Genomic DNA, 14,142 nt, shown 5'->3' on the forward strand with positions numbered 1-14,142 from the left:
GCCATGCAGATGATGTCCTCGTATTGGGAAAGAATTAAGCAGAGCCTGATGAGCGACTCACAGCTGTCCTTACGCTGCTGCAAGAGGCAGGGCTAAAACTAAACGATACATGCACCTTTGCACAGACAGAAGTTCTGTTTATAGGACATAAAGTCAGTGCAGAATGCATTGAACCAGACCCAGAGTAAATCAGAGCCATTACGGACATGCCTTTCCCACAGAACATTGCAGACATTCGCCGTTTTTTGGGGATGATGACTTATGTTGCAAAACTCCTCCCTCACTTTGCAGATTCTACCAAACCACTCAGATCTGCTGGTAAAAGTAACTACATCGGCAGAGAATCCTGGGGAACTCCATGTTTGATGTCCCCAATTTTTGGTGATTAATATCTACAAGTCTACCAAAAAGGTAACTTTTAAACCAATCATATGCCTTTCTCTTACCCCACATAGGTGCAGCTTGCTCAGTAATATAATTGATTTTACTCTATTGAACGTGCCAAGTTACAATAAAATTACAATGCAATAACAAAAACGTTCAAAGGAGAGGGAATAATAAACATATCAAGGCCCATCACAAAATATCTTATTTATATGTACTTTTTAAGTACACCTTCATTTTACTTCCTGATTCTTGATTAATGCAGTACACTTATTGATACAATAGCTCTAATAATATTATAGTATAATAATAGCTAGACAGTTTCTCATATTTACTGAAAACTATTTTATTATTAAAAAAGAACTTTGAATTGTTTAAAGTTTGGACATTGTTTTAATTCCACAGTCAAAACTGTTGCATAGTTTCACACCAGAGACTGAAATGCAAAAACTTCTTATCGTTCTGATCTTACAAAATTCTTAAATATGTGTACATTGTTTTAGTTCCAACCCATGTCAAAGCCATTACAGGAAAAATAAAGCTCCCCTCTTGGTTTGTATAGAACAACAGGGGTCCACTGTTGGCTGGTGCAGAACGACACAAGTCCCCACTGAGATAGGATGGAGCAACATACACACTCCAGGGTGAGCGAATAAGAAGAAAAATTATCAAAACAGACACATTTTTAAGACAATTTAATAAAATAACCCTGTTGTTCACACATTTTCCCCTCTGTGCGCCACTAAGGTCCGTCAACAAGTTTCAGGACTCAACCAAAACCCCTCAGTGTTACGACCTTAAGAAATAATGAGATTTGGTGAAAATAATCAAATGTCACAAGTCAATCAAATGGAACAGATAAAGAACGGCGTTCACCATCCTTCTTTCAACTTCAGCTTGCAACGCTTATGATGTCTCGGGAGATCTTTCTTGACATACATACCAAAGCAAAACTTGCAAGGTACGTAGTCGGTTGCAACTGATTGACGGGTTGCTTGCCTTTTAGGTATGATTTGTCCCTTTCCAGAAGACAGAACAGAGCAGTTGTGGTGGTAGTTTCCCAGGTTTTTTACTTTGGTCAACAGCAAAGAGTGCATCGTTGAGCCTTGCTTGTGCACAAGCGCCTTAGCCACATCAGATTTGTCTGAATGCTTCTGCTTCAGATGTCTTGTTAGTTTGGCATAAGGATTCTTACAGTAAAGACAATAGTTCCTCTTGTCATAGACACGTTGATCTGCAGTGTTTGAAGACATTTTAACTGTGATGTTATATTGTTGAGAGTTGCTTTTTTTTGAGCACTGCTTAGTTTTAGAAGACGGTTTTCTGTGGATTACTACAGTTTCTGTAGTTTCTTCTTCCTCAGCTTGTGGGTCATCATCCACTTGTTCATCTTCTGACATTTCCAGAGAAAGGGAAAATTGTTCTTCAGGATTCTGAAAGAAAATGTAGCTTATTATTTTGAAAACAAGAGAATATGATACATGCATCATTTTTTTTTTTTTTACAGTTATAGTTTTCTTTAATGGTACACTATGCAACCGGTGTTGATTTTCCAGCGAGGCTCCCCCCAGAGGGCGAAAGTAAAAGTGCACTGTCGTAAATATGCACAGCTGTTCTCCTGGTTTCTCCGTCAAGCCAGGCGCGGTTGTTTTGAGCTTAGCAGACAGGCAAACGCAACGAATGACTAAGCATCTGATGCGCGTGACGCGCCGCAAACGCGCTGCTGCTCGAGATGGAAAAATTGAATTTTTGCTGCTCGACGTGCCGCGTCAACCAATCAGAGAAGCTGATCTGGGAGCTGGCAGGGAGACAGACACAGCGCTGATGATCAGAGCACTATGATCACTCGTCTTAAACAGTTTATTGACGCCTAAATTAACTTAAAATGCAGAAATCTGATGGCAGAATATGTTCGCTTTTATTATTCTGCTGCCTGCAGTTTGGATTATTTAGATGAAAAACACCTACCAGCTGCCGCGCTGAACCGCGAGGAGGCGACCCGGCCAGAGGCTGCTGATGAAGGGATTCCTACTGTCGGCGCACCGCCGGTATGTGGGGGTCTGAGCGGCTCCGACAGAAAAAATATTGGAAGGCAGGATGGTAATCTGGATGAACTGACTGCACTGATTACGTTTTCAGGTGGATTTTCTCACTTTAACACATATTAAAACTACTTTATTCCCACTGATCACAGCAAATATAGCTGCAAGGCAGAGAAAGGATAGTGAAGCTCCGCCCAACGCGCGTCAGACACACTTTTGCACCGCGCAGCCAGAGCAGCAAAGCTGCTTCAGCCGCGCGTCAGAACTAACTGGTACAAGCAGTAAAAATGAAGCAGCAGACGCGATTTTGCTGCGTCCGGTGTGAAAGCAGCACTGCACAAAGATCGCCACTGTGCTAGCAACGAGCATGCTTTTAACTGGGGGCGTGTAGCAGTTCTCGCCGTAAAGCAAGACCGACTCTCGCGAGACTTCTGAGCCTGTGGGTGCGGGTCGGTGCTCCTGCAATTGCAAGTGCAGCATTTCCCCCACAGACCACCAGGACGGCCGAGAATACCTTTGTTCAACCTGAAATGACTCATTTAATCATCCATAACATTATGGAACACATTAATTAACTGAAAAATGTTGCATAGTGTGCCTTTAACACTACTTGAATAATTAAACCCTTTATTACCGTCTCAATCTCATAACATTCCTCGTCTGTCGATGGAGATGAAGGCAGGGGATTACTGGCAGTAATGTCAGGCAAATCTGTCACCAGACTCTCTGCAAGGTTCATGTCAAAGGTTTCAATGCAGAAATTTGTTGAATGGGGTCCATCCTGTAATAATAACAAAAAGTAGTGAATAAATGTCTATATCGGGTGACAATATATTTAGCCAGTGGAATACAAAGTAAGACAAAATCTCTGTGGAAAAATCTTTATTTTCTTTAAAAAAAAAAGAATGTTATATTGCCCTACCTGAAAAGAATTACTTACTTTACTTTGCTTCTCAAACCCAGCGTTGTTTGTATTTCCAGTATAATCAGGCTGATGTGTCAAACCTGTAAATTAAGTTAATCCGTTTTCATTAGTTACCCAAGATAGTGTTTTTAGTCCATAATATTATATAAAATATTTAAAGCGACGGTACTCACACATGAATACCTGAAGGGCTTCTTCAATGGAGGGACGTTCTTCAATAGATCTACTCAGCATCCGGGAAATTATATCTTTTTGGCTGCTCCAGTTTTCCTCACATTTAAGGTTAAAGTTGCCCGTTCGGACATTATCCAATATCCCAAAGGGATTCCTGAAGTATGGTGTTGTTGTTTGAAAGGGATGTTGGCCATCTGTCAGGATGTAATGCACCAAGCATCCCGCAACCTGAAATGCAACAGATTATATTAAAGATACGCTCTTTAACAGTCCCAATCATAACTTTTTTATAGTAAACTGTTGACAATTAACTAGCCAAACAATTCAGATTGATAAATAATCATGGTAAGCAGTTTAATTAGCATTTTCAAGGTCAACATACCTGGACTTCTGACTCCTTCTTGTATTGGTTTTCTTCAGCACACTCATAACTAATCCAGTACATTTGTGAAAACATGATGGTTTGTGCTGGATCTAGTTTTCTGCTTGCACCAAAGTCTCCAATATACAACTTATTGTTTATATCTGTAGACAAATAAAATATTATTAGACATATAACAAAATGTTACATTTTGGTTTTACACACACACACATACATACATATATTTATGTATACAATACAGACCAAATGTTTGGACACGCCTCATTCAAAGAGTTTTCTTTACTTTCATGACTATGAAAATCGTAGGTTCACACTGAAGACATCTGTTAGGTTTATTCTTATATATATCAAAACTATGAATTAACACGTGGAATTATATACTTAACAAAAAATTGTGAAACAACTGTAAATATGTCTGATATTCTAGGTTCTTCAAAGAAGCCACCTTTTGCTTTGATTACTGCTTCGCACACTCTTGGTATTCTCTTGATGAGCTTCAAGGGTTCGTCACCTGAAATGGTCTTCATTCACAGGTGTCCCCTGTCAGGTTTAATACGTGGGATTTCTGGCCTTATAAATGGGGTTGGGACCATTAGTTGTGCTTTGCAGAAGTCAGGTGGATACACACCTGATAGTCCTACTGAATGGACGGTTAGAATTTGTATTATGGCAAGAAAAAAGGAGCCAAGTAAAGGCCCCCCTCATATGAAACATGCGTTAAACATGCTTACTCAAAATGAAACTGGTTTCAAAGGATTCAAACCACGTGACCGAGGTGATTTGGCTCTATCTTGTGTTTTTTTATTGTTTTTGTTTTTTTTTTATTTTCACAGATCAAAATAAAAACTCAGAATACACCAATAGAATAAAATAAAAAATAAAAAATGTGATGGAGTGTGACAGAAACCCTTTAGGGCTTATACCAAAGGCCACACCCGTAAACCAACAAAATATCAGGCAGCTCACATTATGAAAGTCCTTTCAGAGAAAACAGAATAGACATGTACAGTAATATTATTTTTACATTTTAGCATTCAGATTTCAGGGGGTCAAATATTTGTAAAGTCATACATCACTGTCTTTTTTGGATAACAGTATTTTTTTCAAAGACTTTCTACCATTTATTTCTGAAGATTCCAAATATTTTCCATATTCATTCCATAATTTTGCACCACGATGCCGAAAAGAAAATTGCACTTGAGTTTTAATACTTAACGGTAAATGAAAAGACAAAGCTTGTCTAGTATTATAAGAATGCACTTGGTGGTTCTTAACAAAATATTTCTTGAAAGTATCAGGAGACTGACCTTGTTTTATCATAAAAATAAAGGTACATGTTTCATAAATATTAATTTCAAAAATATTCAACAGCTGTAATTTGGAAAAAAGAGGAGCACTAGCTGCATCAACTTTAGAGAATGTTGCTAAGCGAACAAAAGCGTTTTGCAAAAGTAGTATTTTTTTAAGATAACTAGGAAATGTACTTGCCCAAACAATATTACAGTATGACAGGTATGGATAGATTAATGAATAATATAGAGTTAACATCCCTTTATTGTGAACAAAATTTCTAATCCTTCTCAAAATACCTAGAGATTTAGTGACTTTTTTGCAGACTGTACCAATTTGTTCTCTCCAAAGGAGTTTGTCGTCAAGTTGGACACCCAAAAAACAAACAGTAGAAACTTTATCAATTTGTTGGTTTTGAATACAAATTCTTATATCATCAAATGTATATTTTTTGTGCCCAGCAAAAACCATGAAATTACATTTTTTCACATTCAAAGATAAGCTTATGTGTTTAGTTTTTATTCAAGTGTATTTTTAGTTAACAAAGACTGAGAGTCCATTTAATTTTTATTTCTCGTTTTATTTTGTTAACCAGTTCCAGTGTTAAGAGTTCTGTTGAAAATAAAGTGTGTTTATCTTTGGCAGGAAATCGCATGCATTATTACGTCATTTCCATTAAATCAGTGTAAAAAGGTCTTCAAACAATATTATCATTCATCGCAATAATTTTTGAGACAATTAATCGTTCAGCAAAATTTGTTATCGTGACAGGCCTAGTCACAAATATATTTTATTAAACTTTAATTCATTAATTTAATAAATAAAATATAACAATAACATAGGCCCACCACTTAAATTTTAATAACCTTTTTTTAAACAATGAACCTCTTTATAAGCCAAAACAGAAGATTGCAAAAACAGGAAGATTTGTGAACAAAATAAAAAGTTTGTCCCAAATTAAACATGCTGGCATTTTTTATAATGCAGGCCTAAAATCAAATGTAGGCTACATTAGAAATACATAGACATACCATGCTAATGGGAGCAGTGGGCCTGATGGCTTCTAATGTTTGTCCAGTCTGGGCTTGATGTCTGTCAGATTAACACGCATGTTATTCTCCACATTCAAACGTGATCTGTGTTTAGTTTTCAGTACTTTTAAAGTGGAAAAGCCGAACTCAAACAAGTAAGCGGTTGCAAATGGAAGGAGACATTTCAGAGCCCTTTCAGCTAGGGTGGGAAACTCTTGTCTTACATACACCCAGAAAATATTATTTGTAAGCTTTAGGTGAATGGTTTTCATACCCAGACAGGAATATTTTATTTTTTTTTATTCAAAAAAAATTATTTCATGTATAACTTTTTATTTTTTATTCTCCATCTTCCCGCGGCCCCTCCTGGCGTCCCCCACTTTGAAAACCAGGGCTCTAGAACAACTGCAGAAGACTCTTGCTTTGGTAAAAGAACATGATAAGTCTGATAAGTTCAAATGCGAGATCTTTGGTTCCAACCATCGTGTCTTTGTGCGTGGAAAAGGTGAATGGATGGACTCTACGTGTCTGTTCCCACCGTGAAGCATGGAGAAGGAGGCATGGTGGCAGTGGCGGCTCTAGACCAAATGTACCAGGGGGCCAAGTGGGGGCCAGCGTGTTTTCATGGGGGAACAGAAAAGCATGAAACAAAAAACACGGCAAGGGATTTAAATATATTAAGAGAGCTGCATGAAGTGAAATTTCTATTCAAATAGATTTAATTAAAATTCTATGTCTTATTAGGTCTATATTCATTCAGAATTGAGGAATTTTACATATTTTTGATGTAATTTAACTTAAAATAACCGTTTTCTATAAAATCTAAGTTGGCGTTCATGAAAAACTGATAAATTCAGCCGTAGAAATTAGTACGGTATTTTCACGACTATAAGGCGCACATAAACATCTTTTTTTCCCCTCAAAATGTGCGGTGCGCCCTATGGTGCGGTGCGCCCTATGTGTGTTGTAACTGCGACTTTTGAGACCACCTCATTGAGGAGATGATGAAAGAGTGGCTGAATGTGAGGAGACCAGGTGTTTTTTTCCACTCATCACCATTAATATGCAACTCCATGCGTGCCCATCTCACAGCTGATGTGAAAAACATGGGGAAACAAATTAACCCTGTGCTCGCTGTTCAACCGCTCGACATCGGTGTGAACCAGACCCAGCAGGTGCAGCAGAAGCAGCGAGTTTACATGCAAAGTCAATGGTTGACGCCGGTATAGGCGCAGCAAAAGGTCCTGCAGCGCGTTTTGAGCCGCAGTTGCAGCACGTCGGGATCGTTTAAGCATCTGCCAACGCGCTGCTGCTGCTCGAGATGGAAAAATTGAAGTTTTGCTGCTGGACGCGCCGCATCAACCAATCAGAGAAGCTGATCTGGGAGCTGACAGCGAGACAGGCACAGCGCTCTGATGACATATGATATTAACGCAAATGAAAAAGGCTGGATGGATGAGGAGATGATGAAAGCGTGGCTGAGGCAGGTGTATGTGAGGAGACCAGGTGTTTTTTCCACGCATCACCATCGCTGCGTGCCCATCTCACAGCCGATGTGAAAAAAAAGGTGAATCAAATGAACGCTGTGCTCGCCGTTATCCCGGGGGTCTGACAAAGGAACTTCAACCGCTCGACATCGGTTTGAAGCGGCCGTTCAAAGTAAGGCTGCGAGCTGCGTGGGAGCGATGGATGACAGACGGAGACCACAGTTTCAGGATAAGTGGAAGGCAGCGCCGGGCAAGTTACGCCACCGTTTGCGGATGGATTGTAGATGCTTGGACTAAAGCCGTGGTTCTCAAAGTGTGTGGCGCGACCCACTGGTGGGGAATTGAGACGTGACAGGTGGGGCGCGCCAAGTTCCGGTGTGTGTGTGTGTGACTATAAATGTAGAACGTGTGAGAGCAAACTGTCCTTATAGCTGTATGTTGCCGCTTTTTAGACCAATCAAACCCACAAAGTAATCATTACTAGCCTACATGCAGTCTAATTAAAAGAACATTAGAAAAATTTCACCTGGAACTGAAGTGCCAAAATAATGATTGACGTGACGTCGGCATATTATTTGTAACGGAATAAACTTTCGCGCCCCAGTGTTGCCAACTCAGCGACTTTGTCGCTATATTTCAGACCCCTCCAGCGACTCTTTATCAAAAAAGCGACTAGCGACAAATTAGCGACTTTTGGAGACTCTTACGTGAAAGCACGTATCGTTCCTTTTCTTGTCCTCCAGCGGCAGGTGCTGCCGTGGGGCGCCTAACCCATCCCCACCCCGTTCTCCCCCGCTATCACAGGAGTCCCTCTCAGCGCTGCAGTCAGAGACACAGCATGTTTACCCTCAGCGTCCAGACCGCAAATAAAGCGCACGTGCGCCGGGATTGACGGCGCAGGTTGATCATAAATAACTGAATTTGAAATATTTTATCTTAAATAAATAGGACCAGTTTATTGAAATGACGTCTGACTCCACCCTGAAGCTCAGGTTTAATGCTCAGACTAATAGTGAATTCTGGTTTGGAGTGGAGAGGGAGTATCCACTCATCGGGCAGAGAGCTGTGTGCATTCTTCTTCCCTTTGCCACATCATATCTCTGTGAGATGGGCTTTTCAGCTGTTGCTTCACTGAAAACAAAATACAGATCTCAGCTGAACATTGAGCATGACTTGAGAGTGGCAGTATCAAGCCTGCAACCCCGTTTTGATAAACTGCAATGCAAAACAGGCTCATTGCAGCCACTAATGCAGGGATAAATAGACCTGTATTGCCAGATGGATTTCACTTCTTTTCTTTTATTAACAGATTGCAGAGTGGCACTTTAATTTTTTCTATCTTTGAGCTTGATACAAATTTTGACACAGCTGCATTTTTATTTTCTTTATTTTTGAGCTTGCTGGCTTTTGATGTAGATAGTTTGTATTTAGATACTACTTGTTACTTCAATAAAATTGGAACATTTTAAGATTGTTGCATATTTCATTAGCATTGTGTTGGGGCGATGGGGACAGGCGGGGCTTGAAAATTCCCCCTTGTCCAAAGTGGGGAATGACAGAAAAAGTTTGAGAACCACTGGACTAAAGTGTCTGCTGGCTCTGTTGTTCAAGCTTTCGCAAAAGCCGGCATTATTTCTGAGGAGCCGCGCTGCACGGAAAGTGACTCTGACAGCGAAGAAGGGGAAACTGGCATGTCTGATTTAGCACAGCTGTTTAATTCAGAAACAGAGGATGATGACTTTGATGGGTTTGATTAATACTTTGTAATAAATACATGAATAAAGCACAATCATACTCAGTTTTGCTCCCGCTCTATTTTTCTACCTGAAAACTTAATTCAACAGCAGCGGGCGCGTCTCCTCCTCTTCAGCGCGGCGGCTGGCAGGTGTTTTTTCATCTAAATAATCTAAATCTTGCAGCTATATTTGCTGTGATCAGTGGGAATAAAGTAGTTTTAATATGTTTTTAAGTGAGAAAGTCCACCTGAAAACTTAATAATTGCAGTCAGTTCATCCAGATTATCTATTTCTGTCGGAGGCGCTCAGACCCCCACATACCAGCGGTGCACCGACAGTAGAAATCCCTTCATCAGCAGCCTCTAGGCTGGGCAGCCTCCAGGTTCACCGCGGCGGCTGGCAGGTGTTTTTCATCTAAATAATTTAAACTGCAGGCACCAGGATACCGGCAATAAAAGCGAACATATTCCGTCGGCAGATTTCAGGATTTTAAGTTAATTTAGGAGCGATCACAGCGCTCTGTCATCTGCGATGTGTCTGTCTCACGGCCAGCTGCCAGGTTTGATTAATACTTTGTAATAAATACATGAATAAAGCACAGTCATACTCAGTTTTGCCCCCGCTGTATTTTTAAATACGCAGTAGAGGTATTTAAAGGTAGTAGAGGACATGTACCTGTATATAAAAAACGTGCCCTATAGTCCGGTGCGCCTTATGTGTGTGTTAAATACAGAAATGGGACACATAACTGAGAGTGCGCCTTTTAGTCCGGTGCGCCTTATGGTCGTGAAAATACGGTATATATTTTTTTTCTTTTCCTTGAAAAAAAAAACATTTAGCAGATGGAAACTGGGCTCCTATCTCAATACCCCTGAAGCTACCACCTTATTGTTTTTAAATAATTAGTAAAACAGAAATTGTAAAGAAAAAAACGAAACAGATCCAAAGGAGCTATCAGTAACGATGTCCGTTCCAGTGCATATCATCATTAGAACTTCTTTAAGTATTATATCTACAGTACAGTAGGCACTGGCCCCCGTTGGCCCTGTCTAGAACCGCCCATGTATGGTGGTGTGTGTGCGTGGTGGGGGTCTTTGCTGGTGAAACTGTTGGGGATTTATTCAAAATTGAAGGCATACTGAACCAGCATGGCTACCACAGCATTTTACAGCGGCATACTGTTCCATCTGGTTTGCGTTTAGTCGGACTATCGTTTTTTTTTTTCAACAGGAAAATAACCCCAAACACACCTTCAGGCTGTGTAAGATCTACTTGACTAAGAAGGAGAGTGATAGGATGCTGCACCAGATGACATGGCCTCCACAATCACCGGACCTGAACCCAATCGAGATGGTTTGGGGTGAGCTGGACCGCAGAGTGACCGCAAAAGGGCCAACAAGTGCTAATCTGGGAACTCCTTCAAGCCTGTTGGAAGACCGTTTCAGGTAACTACCTCTGGAAGCTCATCAAGAGAATGCTGTGGGTGTGCAAAAGAGTAATCAAAGCAACAGGTGGCTACTTTGAGGAACCTAGAATATAAGACACATTTTCAGTTGTTTCACACATTTTTGTTAAGTTTATAATTCCACGTGTTAATTCATAGTTTTGATGCCTTCAGTGTGAATCTACAATTTACATAGTCATGAAAATAAAGAAAACTCTTTAAATGAGGAGGAATGTCAGAACTTTTAGTCTGTACCGTATATAAATACACATATACATGTGTGTGTCTGTGGATAAAAGTATAGTCCAGTTTGCTTATTAAGCTTAACTTACCAAACAGGATGTTTTCAGGCTTCAGATCTCTGTGCAAAATCCCATGTGAGTGGAGTTCCTGAAGTCCCAGCAATAACTCCTGGCAGATTCCCAGTCTCCACTGGTCAGTCAGGTTTTGTCTCTCAGGAAAATCCTTTTTTTCAATCAAGTCTTTCAGATTATATTCACAAAGAGGGTAGGCAAAATAGCCAAAGTATGAGTCTTCCAACACAGCAAGGGGCTGCAACAAATGTTTCATCTTTAATTTTTCTGAACTTAGAAAGTTTGCCATTTTCAATTCAGTTTTGGCAACATGTTTAAGAACTCGTTTTACTGCCACAGGACAGTCGCAGAAGAGTCCTGGAAAGACTTGTGTCCCACTGCATCCATCTGCAATCTTAGTTTTTGGATTGAAAACAAGGTCATCAATTTTCTTCACGTCAGGCTCAGACTGTAGATTTGCTAGTGAGCTCTTCCACCGGGATTCCTTTAATGTTGAGCAAAGAAATCTCAATTAGATAAGAGAAAAATCAATAAAATATACAGAACAAGCACACTATAGCATAGACATGGTAGGAAAATGTACAGAATTTCATCAGGGAATGTAGATGAAGAAAGAAACTACTCCACATATTTACCTTCTTTTCCATCTGCTCAGTGCAAGAGGATGCAGCAATCCTCTAAAACAAATTACAATTACAGCATTAAATTAAAATAATTATGCAAGATTAAAAACAATGATTTGTTTAACCATTGACAGCATTTAAAAATTCTACTTTGCACCAATACTGATACCAGTATTGTGTGGGGCCCCTATCGCACTACAATTGTGGTATCGGAGTACCAACAAATAGAGCACCGGTACCATTTTGAGAGCCAAAAGTTTATTAAACTATTGTCACCCATTCCAGGTAGGCAATAAAAAGTTCTACTGGATTCACTTTGTATTATCTTATCTTCATTCTCTGGTTAACACCAAGCAGCATACCTGATAATCTGTCCTCTTGATGGAGGGAACATCCATGTTGTGGGTGGAGGGGCACATATCTTCATACTTCTTGTTGGTGAACATGTCAATTCCAACCAGGTTAACCTACAGGAGAAAACAGAACAGCTCACTGCAGCTAAACTGACCAACAGCTGATTAAATTCACATAAAAGAGCTCAATATTTCTAAAGAACAACAAAACAAAACTGAAATTTCAATTATTATATTTGAAGAAAACTAAAAACAGGAATCTAAACATGTGATCTCTACCTAGAGGAACTGGTTTGACCTTTAACAGTCTTGAAAACTGGGTCAAACCCGGACATTAAAGAAGCCAAACGTACCTTGGCATGTCCGTGCTTGCCGGTCTTGGAGGTGGACATTATGGGTCTGCCAGGACAGACAGAGCTCTGATCAGGTAAACAGCTTCTGGTGGCTGGAAATATAAACAGACTAGATGTAATCCCAGCTCCTATCGTCCAGTAAGACTTCAGCTTCAATAGAAGAAGCAGCAAAAACAAGGTGATTAAGATGATAGAGAGAGGCCGCATGTCCCTTTGTTTGAACCCGGGACACCCACACCCTGCCCCCCGCAGCCCGACAGGAATCCAGCGGCTAAACCAGGGAACTACTGCGAGGGCTTCGCTTACCGGGAGGAAACTACCTTCCTGCCTCAGAATCCGCTCTCCGGTGAGCAAATAACGGATAAAGTTCTCCGTTTATTCCCTGAAGGAAGAAACACGCGCCATGCCGCACTTACCTTCCAGGTAGGGATGTTATGAGATGAGGTTTGTGTCCAGTACTGGAGGGGGCGTTTCCGCCACGCTGCTGCTGCTGCTGCTTCTTCTTCTTCTTGTTTTGGTTTATTGGCGGTTGGAAACAAACTTTGAGCAGCATTACCGCCACTTACTGGTATGGAGTGTGGTTCTTGATGTATTTATCTATCTACACTGGCGGTTCTAGACCAAATGTACCAGGGGGCCAGGAGGGGGCCAGCGTGTTTTCATGGGGGCACAGAAAAGCATTAAATAAAAAAGAAATATAACAGCGTTAAGTGAAATTTCTATTCAATGAGATTTATCTAAAATAAAAAATGTCTTATTAGATACATATGCATTCATAATTTAGGAATTTTACATATTTTTGACTTAATTTGGGCTAAAATTACAGTTTTCTATAAAATGTGAATTAGAACCCCCCGATAAATTTATCCTTTTTTTTTATTTTGAAAAACATTTGGCAGATGAAAACTGGGATCCTATCTCAGTACCACTGAAGCTATCACCTTATTGTTTTTAAATAATTAGTAAAAGAGAATTTGTAAAGAAAAAAAAATGAAATAGATCCAAAGGACCTATCAGTAACCATGTCTGTTCCAGCGCATATCATCATTAGAGTATTATGTCTTCAGAACAGGGGCCAGGACATGATCTACAGGGGCACTGGCCCCTGTTGGCCCCTGTCTAGAACTGCCCATGTCTATATATCAATATATATCAATATATATATATATATATATATATATATATATGTATATTTATTTATTTCTATCTATACATATCTTAGTATTTTACTCATAGATATCGTAAATACCGTCTATAATCAAATTCTATGAAATAATTTAGTTTTCTTTAAATATCTAATAACTGTTTGTATATGTTTACTCCCCAAATTCTTCCTCAAAATATCAAATAAATTTACATTTCCTTAATACATTCAAACTCTCTCTTCATAAATCTTCTCTGTCTTTCATATTTATTACAATCTACTATAACATGTTCTATTGTGTCATACATTCCGCAATAATGACGTTTTCCAATATTATGTTTTTGAATTTTAAAAAGTGTGTAATTAAGTCCTGTATGTCCAAATCTTAACCTTGCTATCACCATAGATATCCATAATAAAGGCTAGATGTCTCGTCCCCGCTGCTGGCCAATGGGGGTCG

General features: G+C 39.7%; 1 protein-coding gene across 4 annotated transcripts; it reads right to left on the reverse strand.

The window, feature by feature from the left end:
* Nucleotides 1-1,065: 1,065 nt before the first annotated feature.
* Nucleotides 1,066-13,022, reverse strand: LOC119796057 (serine/threonine-protein kinase/endoribonuclease ire-1-like). Of its 4 annotated transcripts, none has more exons than XM_038304384.1 (10): nucleotides 12,955-13,022; nucleotides 12,539-12,630; nucleotides 12,195-12,299; nucleotides 11,845-11,886; nucleotides 11,228-11,693; nucleotides 3,908-4,050; nucleotides 3,525-3,753; nucleotides 3,367-3,431; nucleotides 3,061-3,207; nucleotides 1,066-1,817 (listed from the first exon to the last, which is right to left on the reverse strand). In XM_038304384.1, exons 2-10 carry the CDS (start codon nucleotides 12,575-12,577, stop codon nucleotides 1,257-1,259), a joined length of 1,797 nt encoding a protein of 598 aa, XP_038160312.1. In that variant the 5' UTR covers nucleotides 12,578-12,630; nucleotides 12,955-13,022; the 3' UTR covers nucleotides 1,066-1,256. The 4 variants fall into 4 exon arrangements, with proteins under 4 accessions (XP_038160312.1, XP_038160310.1, XP_038160311.1 ...); XM_038304382.1 differs by having other exon boundaries at nucleotides 3,349-3,431; XM_038304383.1 differs by having other exon boundaries at nucleotides 3,349-3,431; nucleotides 12,845-12,993.
* Nucleotides 13,023-14,142: the final 1,120 nt, after the last annotated feature.

Source organism: Cyprinodon tularosa, unplaced genomic scaffold (assembly GCF_016077235.1).
Source record: "Cyprinodon tularosa strain WSP-4 unplaced genomic scaffold, ASM1607723v1 ctg533, whole genome shotgun sequence".
Lineage (NCBI taxonomy): Eukaryota > Metazoa > Chordata > Actinopteri > Cyprinodontiformes > Cyprinodontidae > Cyprinodon > Cyprinodon tularosa.